The sequence below is a fragment of the Chelonoidis abingdonii genome, chromosome 1, assembly GCF_003597395.2.
Source record: "Chelonoidis abingdonii isolate Lonesome George chromosome 1, CheloAbing_2.0, whole genome shotgun sequence".
Taxonomy (NCBI): Eukaryota; Metazoa; Chordata; order Testudines; family Testudinidae; genus Chelonoidis; species Chelonoidis abingdonii.
Genome location: NC_133769.1, coordinates 131,583,033 through 131,595,336, shown reverse-complemented (window position 1 = coordinate 131,595,336; position 12,304 = coordinate 131,583,033). Strand labels below are relative to the sequence as shown.

Genomic DNA, 12,304 nt, shown 5'->3' with positions numbered 1-12,304 from the left:
GGCTCAGGATCTTTCAATGTGTAAGGAGTTGTCCGTGCACTCAGAAAAGAGTTTTTGTCCCTCTAATGGGAGATCCTCGACCGTATATTGCACCTCCTTAGGGAATCTTGAAAGATGCAACCATGATGCACGTTGCATTATTACCACAGTAGCAATAGACTAGGCAGCTGTATCAGCTGAGTCCAGGGAGGCCTTCAGGGTCACGCAGACTATTAAGTGACCTTCTGAAATGAGGGGCAGGAATTGTTCCCTTTTTTCCCTCTGGCAGATCCTGGTAAAGTGCCTCCAGCTTAGAATAAATTTTATAATGATATTTGGCCATAAGGGCCTTGTAGTTGGAAATTCAAAATTGGAGGGTAGCAGATGAATAGGATTTTCTGCCCAAAAGATCTAAATATTTCCAGTCTTGGTCAGGATGACCAGATCGGGACTGGCATTGATGGCCTCTCTCTTACACCACATTCACCATGAGGGAATTCGGGGCAGGATGTGAAAACAAAACTCCACATTTTTTTGCAGGTACATAATATTTCCTATCTGCCCGTTTGCATGTAGCGGGGATAGAGGCTGGAGTCTGCCAAAGAAGGTTTGCAGGTTCAAGTAGTGCACCATTAATAGGTAGGGCAATTTTTGTTGAGGGAATATATGGTTGCATCCATGGGGGCCCCTGAAAAGGCTGGGTGCCCTGAATTGCCGCAGGGTAAGGCTGATAAGTTGATGTCAGTTGCCCTGATGTTGATGGGGCAAGAGAGTCTTGATAATCACCCATGTCCTACTCGACATCAGGAGATGCTGTCCTTTTGGGAGAGCACAAAGAATGTGTCAATTGAGAAGTGGGTGAAACTTGCGACACCTCCTGTCTGAGGAGTGGAGAATCTGGAGTGTCAGATATTGTGAGGCCTGACAGCTGTGTGAACTCCTGAGAGTGATCTCTGGTCATTGCCTGTGTTGAGCATGATGCTGAGGTGTGATATGGAAAAGAATCAGCAGATGGCGTCAGAGAACTTTTTGAAGCCATAGCTTGTAGGAGTTTGCAACCCCGCCAGAGTCTCTCTCAGAACTGAGAGCATGGGGGGGGGGGTGTAGAGAACAGGGGCCGACTGGCAGGGGCACTCCAGGCCCCAGCACGCCAAGCACGTGCTTGGGGTGGCATGCCGTGGGGGGCACTCTGCCGGTCGCCAGGAGGGTGGCAGGCAGGCAGCCTTCGGCGGCATGTCTGGAGAGGGTCCGCTGGTCCCGCGGCTCCAGTGGACCTCCCGGTCCTGCCTGCGGGAGGTCCTCCAAAACTGCGAAACCAGCGAACCCTCCGCAGGCACGCCTGCGGGAGGTCCATCGGAGCTGCGGGACCGGCGACCGGCAGAGCATCCCCCGTGGCATGCTGCCGTGCTTGGGGCGGCGAAACGTCTAGAGCTGCTCCTGCCGAATGGAGAGCGATCTGCTCTTGATTTTTGGTGGGTCTTCACTAGACCGGCTAAATCGACCTCCTGTGGATCGATCTCAGAGCCTCGATCCTGGCTGTAGTGTAGATGTAATGTAGGAGCAGCTTTGTGCCTCTGGTCAGAAGCCGTTAGCACCACGGATCTAGCTGGGGATGGCATTCTTGCAGTTTGCACCTCAGGAGCTAAGGGAGGGACCACTCTCTTCTTAGGTGTCAGCCTGGTCAGAGGATGATCTTCCCTTACGCGCGGGAAGGGAGTGAGGGTCGGCAGACAACCTTACTGAGTGTGAGGGTCTCTTAAACCCAGAGGAGCCAGGCATTAGGGTGAGGGAGTGGCATCCCTGACAGGAATTAGGGAAAACAAAAAACTAATGACTTTTTTTTTTTTTTTTTTAAGGATGAAGGAGAAGAAAAGAAAATGAAGGAGCTAACTAACTATGAGAGGGAAAAACAGGTAAGAGACTATCTAAATTACGAAGTAGGATCTGCTAACTGTTCTGTTCCAGACCACAGGTGGTAAAGAAGGAACCGTGGGCGGTCAGACTGCACAGCATGGGGCAGGAGAGGTGCACATCTGCAGTCTGACGGGCACTGCTATTGAAGATCTCCGACTCCAGACGCAAAGGTGCTGCCGCACCCACAGTGGATCACCCACAGGGATATCACTCGAAAGTAGTAGTTCTGGCTCTTTCGGTAGCTGTTCTTTGTGCTCTATTCCCCACTCCTCCCTGGCGCTTCAGGCAGGACTCCCCACAGCCAGTAACAGAGCTGTCCCAGCCATGTGCTCCTGCCCTGTTCAATAGCCTGCTCCATTGACCTGGGCTACCTGAGATACACTTATAAGAAACATAGAGATGCTTTGTCACTGTGTTTGATAAGGCAACTTCCAAAGGTTAATGTGTTACTTACCAAATCTTCCCATCATCATCCTGCAAGTGAGAACATGAGAAAACATACATTTAGTTCATGAATCATTACCTTCAATGAAAAGACTCTGGGCTTAATGGACCTGATCCTGTGCGGTGCTAAGGACCCTTGACCCTCACTGAGGTACAAGTCTCAGCACCCAACAGAATTAGACTCAACATGCTGGAGGAAGAGAATGGGCCAAATTTATCCTGGGTGTAACACCACTGATGTCAGTGGAGTTACACCAAGATCAGTGAGGCCCAATGATGCAAAAAGCATAATTACTTTTCCAAGTCTAAGGGTGAATGAATCAATAGATATTATTATATACCAAATCTGTGTATACATTTAGATAATAGATTGCATTACACAGTTCAGAATAAGCATTGCCATGGTTAGGTATATCACAGTTTAATTTAGAGAAAAAATATCTATATATATAGCTTATATATGGTTTGCATATTTGTATGTTATGGAAATAACATATGCACATACTACACATGAATCAAGCTGGTGCAGTCAATGGAGCTATGCAGATTTACATAAGCTTAGAATCTGGCCCATCTATATGTATAGAAGAGTTTTGTGGGAGTTCTGTACAGGGTTTAGTTTTGTTGACTGTTATGGGTTTAGGTTTGGGGCGGGAGGAGGTGTATTTCTAACTTGTATCAGAGCACTTAGGATTTTAGATAGGTGTCTTATTTATTTAGATCTACACCATATAAAAATATACACAATTACATACACACACTAGCACCTTTCCCCCTAAAACGAGACACTTTACAAACTATATCCAGTACCACTGAACCGCAGCCACTCCGAGAGAGAGGACTGCCAAGCACACTGCACAAGCTGGAGGAAGGAGAGTAATTTTGGCCAAAGGCACCATGGCAAACTTCCATTCTCCTTAAAAGGACCATAAGAGCTTTAATATCTACACAGAAAGCTGTGCCCTCATTTCTGAAGGTTTCATCCAAAAGGACCCCCACAGAGCAAACCACCTGGTAGTCCACTTAGCTACAGAATGATAAAAGGTTGAGACATCCCTACAGGGAGCCTAGACACTGATGAGCTGGAGAGGGCTCATGTAAGCCCCTTGTTAACACTGCCTTTAGGCCCCATGATGGAGAGTCTGAGCTTTCATTTTTAGCCAAAGTGCATTTCTATCCCTTTTCCTTTGGCAGAACTGTAAAAACAGAAAGCAACATAGATCAGCTGCAAAGATTAAAGGGACTATGCTGCTGAGCTCCCACTGTGCAGCACGAGAATGGGGAAAACTTAGCACAAATCCTTCCCACGCTCTATTTTTATGTGAAAGCAGTTAGTAAATTTTGAGGAGGTGCCTCAAGGAAGCATCTTGTGGATCCTCCCCAAATTCCCTATACTGCTTTTTTAACAGTGTGGTGCAATAAGGATGGACAGAAATGGATTATACAGAGGGGGTAAAGGAGACAGCAAAAAATTGTTGCACAAAGATCATCAATGACATATTAGGGTAAAGCTAAAATCATTTGTTAAGGGAAAATATTTTTCCTTTGCAATGTATTTCCAGCAATAAAGTGGCTTCTGCATGAAAAAAGTTGTGTATTAAGGGTTTCACAGAGTCAGTTAATCTGATAAAATAAAAGAGCATAAAAATTCTGTTTGAGTAATGATACACCATATATACTCCCTACGCTCCGCTCCCCCTCTACTCCGCCCACACACACTCATGCTCCCCTCTGTCAGATGGATAAGGATTTTCTGCTTACTCTGTCGTGGTTGTGAGTTCCTCTGTAACATGAGCTGTCTGGAGAAGGCCTTCCCGTTTCTGGAAAACAAGATATAAAAGTTAGAAAGTGGAACTGTAATGGAGGAGGAGTGCATAAGCGTTCTGCAGCATCCCGTTCCCACAAGCATCCCAAAGGAGAGCACACATTTTATCTAGCTTTTAAAATTAAGTTTCTGTAGAGATGGGGCAAGGAACTGACACAAGGGGTTACGATTTAGCACAGTGGCATTTATCAGACTGACAGCCAAATGAATGCTTAGGAGGCATATATCTGCAGCCCATAAATTCACTGGCAAGTCTCCTCAGGCAACAGAAGTCTAAATTCCACCTGGATCACAAATTAGAGAGAGAGTTTATCAATTCCATCTGAAGTCCCCAGTGGATATCTGTTCATGACACAAACATCAACAAATGGTTTAAATGAGTTGGCAGACCCCAGAGCAGTCTGAGGCTGGGATAACAAGGGTTGTTACCAGAGGTCAGGGTTGAGGAGCACTGGCAGAGCTACCAGTGTGTGAGGGAAGTTTGCCCAGCACAGGAATTTAAATGTGGTTGAGTCAGTCTCTCTCTTTCAGGAGTAACAAATTCACTGAGGAATTGTCGGGCGGGGGGGGGAAGACTGACTATTTTATAATGGAAGTTATTTCCCTTTTATTGGTCTTTTCAGGATGATTTTCTGCATGACTAAGATCTGCTCTGCCCTACAGAGAGCTAGTGCGTGGTGAGACCCAGTTACAAAACAGGTTTCCCCAGACTCTGTTCAAACATGGCCTTTATACTGTAGATGAGACCAAGCTGTGCTTTAAGCATACCCCTGTGCCATGTTGGAGCCTTGGGGACACATTTCATTGCTGTAATTGGGTCCTCCCATATAGTAGTTTTCTAACTCAATGCAGAGCCAGTGTTTTTACTAACTTACTTGCATTCATAACTTGCCCTTCCACTGACTACATAGGTACCCTACAAAATTAAGGGATACATCATTTCCCCTCTGAAGGAAGAGAATTTTTTTCCTCTTCTTTCTCTCACAGCTTTAGATGCTGTCTTAAAGAGCTCAGATCCCAGCAGCTGACTTCCAAGCGAGTCTTGTCAAATTGTCTTATGACTTGGTTAACTTGGCCTGCTGCTTCAGGACTAACTCTAATTCTGATATCCGAGGCAAACCACCGCCAGGCGTGAAACCCTCCTATTCCTCCCATGCCCTCTCATTCATTCTTGACAGTTGAACCACAAACATCAACAAGAAATGGTTAACAAAAACAGCACCGAAAAGAGGCACCCCTCTCTGAAGCATTTCGTTTAACCCAAGAGCCATTGCAGGAATTCCTTCCTGTCATACCTTCTTTACAAAACAAGAACAGATTTGCTGTTTCTAGTGAACCAGCGAGCCTGGCCTGGGGCAATGTTGGAAGCAGCTGTTATCTCCTGTCACTTTGCTGTCATGTCTCCTCTCTAGGGCCTGGCCCTGTACTGTACTGAGGGTACCTGTCCCACTGTGTCTAAAGAACGCATCAAATCCATCTCATGAATACATCTGATTTTGGACCCACCAGGTGGCCAAAGGATTACTGCCTGGATGGTCTAATAATGTAAGATGGGATGACCATGACCACAGGGATGGACAAATAAGGAAGTCTGAGTGAGTGCCAACACTGAGTGCCAAGCAACTGCTGCCTTGTTTCCATCCCATCATTCCTCTGCTCTGCTTCCTAGATTGGCTTCTGCAGCCTTCAGCCATCTTACAGCCCAGAGGCAGGAAGCAATAGCTATGAGTGAATGAATTCAGAAAGTAAAGCTGGTGAATAACGCGCCTTAAATGTTAAAAAGGAAGAACAGAAGTGAATCCTGCTCCTGGGTTGGCTGGGAACAGTCACTGCAGGAAAAAATGCTGATTTTTAGGAGCTGAGCATGCTGGTCCTACAGCAGTCTTGGCGCCTAGTCCCGTGGACCCAGCCAGCCCAGGCACAAGTGATCAAGGTTTGGTCCTAACCCTTTACATTGCAATCACGGAATAGACTTATTTTTCCATGAACACCACATACCTTCCTCACCTCCAGCCTCTGACTTGGGACTCCAGCCGTTGGAGGCAGGGCTGGCTCCAGGCATCAGCCCAGCAAACAGGTGCTTTAGGCGGTGACAGAGAAGGGGCAGCACGCCCGGCTCTTCGGCAGCAATTCGGCGGCAGGTCCCTCATTCCCTCTCAGAGTGAAGGACCTGCCGCCGAATTGCCGCCAAAGACTGAAGCGGCGGCGGTAGAGCTGCAGATCACGACCGCAGCCTGTTTTTTTTGCTGCTTGGGGCAGCAAAAACCCTGGAGCCAGCCCTGGTTGGAGGATTATCTCAGATATACCCCCAAAAACCTTTTAGTACCACTGAGGCCAGATGTGCTGCACATTTGTAACATTAAGTGGACTAGGAGAGAGATAGACTCCATCCAGGTAAGCCTTGAATATAATCCCACAGACACTATGCATAATGGACTTAAGCACTGCCGTTATGATGATTTATGAATAAGTCTTTATATAGTCTCTTGATTTAAAATATTTCTCTATTATAAAAAATTAACTGATGTGATTTATCTTTCAAATGAAAGTTAAAACTCGAGAAGGGGGAAGCCAGCTGGGAGAAAAGCCTCAGGATTTTCAGTTCTCTGCTTTAGGCAGGTATATCAAGGGTTTCCTCTTTTTGAGAGGGAGAGTGCTGAACAACTCATATCTTAAAGCTGTTCAGCAGGTGCAACCTTAGCCCAGCTAACTCAGTATCCAAGGCAGCTACTCATAGAGTTGTATAAAACACCAAGTTAACTTCAGCTCAAGACTTCATGAGTAACTGTAAAAGTCAGATTGTCATGCTAAAAACAGTTTATATTTCATACACAAAGCATTTAAAAAAGAAACAAAATAATACCACTGATCAATTTCAAGAGACAATTAATACTGATTTTGCAACAACCCACCCTGAAGTTAGACACACTGCCATCTTGTGGAGTCTGTCATAATACAGTTATTAAGTAGCAAGTGTATGTTTATGCTGTACTAATCTCTCTGTTATGTGAAATATATTTCTTGCTATGTGTGGTACAGAGATTATAGTTCCTCCTGCGAAGGGAGAGAAAGCAGAAAGACCTCTTTTAAACATAAGCTTGCATTCTGCATATACTGTGCAGCATGCACTCAAAAGACTACGAGGTATAAACCCAGATCAAATTGCACAGTTTTTCCAGATCCTACATGTCCCCACCTTTAACTGAATAACTGAATCCAGGAAGCACGGGAAAGCATTAGCCTTTCTCCTCAAATCCAAATCAGTGTTTTAAAGAAATGGTAGAAAGGGCATTACATCTTTCAGGACCTGCATAGACTACTTCCTCTCACCTGCAGCATGATGCTATGATAAATTTGTTTTATTTCATTGGGTAGGCTCATAGAAACCAGAGAAGGAAAAGACCTACTAGATCACTGAGTGGCTACCAGGTTATTTGTTGTTAATATTTAGCATTATTGCAGGGTTTTCACCCATAGATCAAAGTGCTTCATCAATGTGGATATATTATCCCCATCTAAAAGCTGAGGACACTGAGAAATAAGGAAGGTAAGGCAGGAGTTTCAGAGGCACTGACTTCAGTTGTAGCTGTGAGTGCTCAGCATCTCAGGAAACAAAGTCACATAGCAAAAGCCAGGAACAGAACCCAGTTTCCTGAATCCTAGTCCCATGCTTTATACATTTGACCACACTCTCTCCCTAGGGAAGCGACTGCAGGTTTACCTTGCAGACTTCTGAACCAGCCATGTAAATGCCGGCAAGCCTACTCTAATCCACCCCACTCACACATTTAGCCTTAAACAAGGCAAAACACTTCTTTAAGGGATCACACATCCCTAAGACACCAGGCACCAACGACTACATTTACCCATAGCTGTGTCTGCATCGGGGGTTATGCAGCATAGCCATATAGGCTAGGAGGTGTGGTTTTTTCACACCTCTGACCAACATTGCTATTCTGACAAAAAAAATCTGTCAAGGAGACCTGGCCTAAATCAATTTAAAGCTGATTTAGTTAACCCATCCAAAATTCCAAAGTGGACATACTGAGGCCAGGTCTAAACTACAAAGTTCTGCTAGCACACCTAAATTGGTTGGGGTGTGAAAAAAAAATCCTATAGCCACTTATCTTCATGCCAGCTAATCCCCCAGTGTAGATGCAGCTATATCCACAAAAGGGGGCTTCTGTTGACATAGCTAATATGGTTTGGGGAGGGGGTGTTACTATGCCAACAGAAAAATTCCTTCTGTTGCTGTAAGATGTGTCTACACTAGGGGCCTCAGCTGCTAACGCTATACCGGCAAGGCTTTTGTAGTGTAGAAAAGGCCTCAAACAAGGCTTATGTTGGTAAATTACCAAACTAAGCCAAGCCAATTTTAAGCAAGAGTTAAACCAGTTTAACTGAGTCTACATTAGGAGTTTGCACGAGCTGAACTAAATCAAGGTAAGACTTTTCTAAGGGGTAAAAATGTCAAAAGTGCCTAAGTGATTTAGGAGTCTAAGTCCCACTGACTGTCACTTCTCACATCTTTTCTTAAATGAGGACCAAATTCTGCAGATGCTTATATACTGCAATCACTTTCCATGACGTTGAGTGATCGCCTTGAATGCACATAAAAGTGTTTGTAGGATCAGGGGCGGGACCATCTATTATCCTATTTCTATAGCACCTTGTCTAATGGGGCCCTGATCGCGACTGGAGCCTCTAGGCAATACAATGCTCACAATACATTATTATTATTAATATGTATGATTTAAAATGTTATCAGTGCTGATACAAGCTTTAAAAACCGAAATACGTTATTGAACTGGTATATATTTCCTTAAGACTGCATCACGTACAAGTTCAACTACAAATATTTTGCACCTTATTCGAAACTCTTAAAATACAGGATACTATACTGTATTTTAAAATACTACAAGACAGTAACATCAGGATAGTAAATGTAAAGAAATTTCTCAGTGATATGACATACATAGTGCGCATATGTACATACAGGCAAGTCTCATCTTACGCGCATTTAACATGCATGAATTCAGCTTTGCATGGTTGGCAAAAAAAAAGAGAAAGAGAGAGAAAAATAACAATTTGAATATTGTACCTGTAGTGTGGGCGATTCTGCCTGCCATTACACTCAATGTAATTTCGACTATACACGATTTTCGCTTTATGCACTGACAGCGGAACGTAACCCCAGCATAAGATGAGACTTGCCTGTACACACATGCTCTTGTCCCTCTGAGCTAGGAGTGTGCAGACACATGCTAGCTTGGTTCAAACTAGGATTGTACTTGGGAGACTAGCCTGAGCCCCCACCAATGCTGCAATATCCATGCTGCTGGGGGTGGGGGGGCAGCAATGTTAAAGCGCTGCTGCTGCAAAGGACTCCGCGGTGCCTTAATGTCCCTGCCCCTTTTGCCTCCCCTGGCCGCTGACAGCCGGGGATGGGGGAGCAAAGGGAGCAGCTGCCCTGGGGCCGACGATTTAAAAGGGCCTGGGGCTCCAGATGCCACTGCCGCTATTGCAGCAGCGGCATCCGGCGCTCCAGGCCCTTTAAATCAACACAGGAGCCCCGCACGGCATGGGCCAAGGGCTGGCTAGGGGATGCTGACCCCCTACCCCATCCCTTCCAGGGGCCAGAGCCACCGCCCTCCTGGCCCCCCGTACCAGTAAGTGTCCTCAGTTACTTTCACCCCTGCTGCTGAGCATAGCTAACATGATCTGTCTACCTAGGCTGGGAGGCATGCTCCCAGCTTCAGCAAAGACATACCTTAAGCATTCCAGCTGGCAGCCTGAAAAACATCAGTGTTTAAATTAAACCAAACTGTATGTCTTATCTGTCATTGTCTAATTTCATTTTACAAGAATAATCTGTGGTTGCAGAGCAGAGGCCTGGGACTCAGTTCCACTACACCATGTATCATCTCATTCCTGAAATGAATCCCACTACAGTAGGGGTGACCTCACACTGCTACTGCCAAATCTATGGTCAATGCTGGCAGCCATGCATACATTATAACTGTATGGGCCATCACACTGAATATTTAAAGCAGGACATGAGAAAGCAGCCAGCCACAAGGCTTGGATTGGTAGGACAGTAGCTGTTCAGGAAACCTGGGTTCAGGTCCCATTTTGGGGCTTTTGCAGCTTCATCAGCCAGAGAGAACCACGTGGTCTGGGAAGAGTGAATGAGTTATGATGGAAACTGAGACAAAAAACAAAAAGAGTGAGAATGCCCTGCGAGCAGCAAAATGCTCTTTGTGGACCAAAAGAAATGGGCAAAAAAGCCAGGATCAGGCAGCAAAGACAGAAAGCACTGTTGCAATGTTTAGAGCAATAGATTAGAAGTCAGGGTTCCTTGGGTCTAACCCATCTCCCCAGTCGAGCAGAGCAAACAGAGGAACGGAGCTGTGAACGACCATGATCAAGGTCAAAATGCAGAACCAAAGGAACCAGAGTGTTACAACCGACATGATGAACTGGTCCCCGGGAAACACAAGAGGCTTCAAAATAAGAGATTCTAAACCTCTCCCCAGATCCTGGTGTTGTTTCTGTTTGAATGGTTCCCTCTTCAATGAGCAGGAGGTAACAATGATTTACCTTTAGTTAAAAAGCCAACAAATGGAGCTCTGTGACATGAAATTCCATTATGCACTATTAATTTTTTTCTATGACATTAGCAACTGAAGGCCCCAACCATTATTAGGGATATATTGTTTTAGGTACCTTGTGAACACATCATAAAAGATTGTAAGATTCATAGATTCCAAAGCCAGAAGGGAACACTGTGATCGTCCACTCAGGCCTCCTGAATACCACAGGGGAGGGATTAGCTAAATAACGAAGACAAAGATGGTGGGGGAGTGGTTGCAGCACATACGCAGAGTGATCAGGGTAATGGATGGCAGCCATTATGACACAACTTTACTTGGGAGTTCATACTTACCCTTACAACTACCACTTGCACAGAAACATGCTCAGGAAGTCGAATGGGAGCCCGGAAATGCATGGCCAAAGCTACCAGAAGGTGGAGAATGGAAATTAGGTTCTTGCCATGGATTGCTGAAGTAAAAAACACAAGTCGAAAACAGATTTTAAATAACCGGCCTTTTGAGGGGTGGAAAAAAAGGTTGAAAAACTGTATTGGTTAGCAAGGCAACACTTTAGTCCTGTCACATAATGATCTCAAAATAATTTTACAAACATTAAGAATTCAATTAACCTGTGTCCACTGGATAAATATTATCCCCACTTTATAGATATGGTAATGGAGGGAACCGATTGTCTAAAGGCACAAAATAAGTCAAAAGTAGAGCCAAGTACTGAAACCAGACCAGTGTCCCGATCATCCCTCTCTTCAGGGAAGAGTAAAGGACCTGAGGGAGCATATTACATGTACTAACTGAGTACAGTAGTAATTTAGGTGTGCGCACAGCCTCAGACCTACAGCTGACTGTATCAACAAAGTAGTGCATATCCATAAAAGGCACCACAGAAGTACAAAATTGCATTAGCTATTAAAGTGAATTAGCATATCTCCTTGAGCAAGTTCAGATCTGCTCAATTGTATTAAATCAGACCTATTCTTGAGAATGCCCACCCTGAATACATCTGTAGCAAAATTACACAGGCTATGGTGTACCTGCTTATAAGCCACATTATCATAAGCCTCTTTCCCAAATCTGGACCTTAGCGTCCAAAATGTGGGTGCCTAGCATGAACCTCCAAGCTTAATTACCAGCTTGGATCTTATCTCGCTGCCACAGAGAATTTGATGTCTTTTTTTCTTCCTTTTTTTTTTATATAAAGCTTCTTTTTAAGACTTGTTTGAGTTTTTTTCTCTCAGGTAAGCTCTGCAGCACCAGGGAATTGGTGGGAGGGGGAAGAGAGAATCATTTCTGTTTCTTGTATTTGGGTTTGTCTCTTTGTGGGATAGAGGAGACATGCTTCTTGGTATTGTGATGTAAAGAGATTGCATCCGTACTCTCAGGTTAGCCCAGAGAGGAAAATCTGGGTGGGAGAGAGGGGGAAGGGAAGTGGGTTATTTCCCTTGCCGGTAAGACTCAGAGCTTCTGGGTCTTGGGGTCCTCCAGGGAAGTTTGGGGACCAGAGCGAGGCAGGGCACTGTAATTCTTGTCTGGT

The 12,304-nt window shown here is 45.0% G+C and overlaps 1 protein-coding gene across 5 annotated transcripts in view; it reads right to left on the bottom strand.

Moving 5' to 3' along the window:
• Positions 1-12,304, bottom strand: part of PARVB (parvin beta) — a 121,170-nt gene that overhangs the window by 24,969 nt on the left and 83,897 nt on the right. For all 5 annotated transcript variants that reach the window (XM_032781979.2, XM_032781983.2, XM_032781982.2 and 2 more), the window contains exons 6-8: positions 11,109-11,224; positions 4,099-4,157; positions 2,348-2,367 (exon numbers count right to left, since the gene is read on the bottom strand). In XM_032781979.2, the coding sequence (XP_032637870.1) occupies positions 2,348-2,367; positions 4,099-4,157; positions 11,109-11,224 (195 nt within the window). The remainder of the gene's footprint in view (positions 1-2,347; positions 2,368-4,098; positions 4,158-11,108; positions 11,225-12,304) is intronic.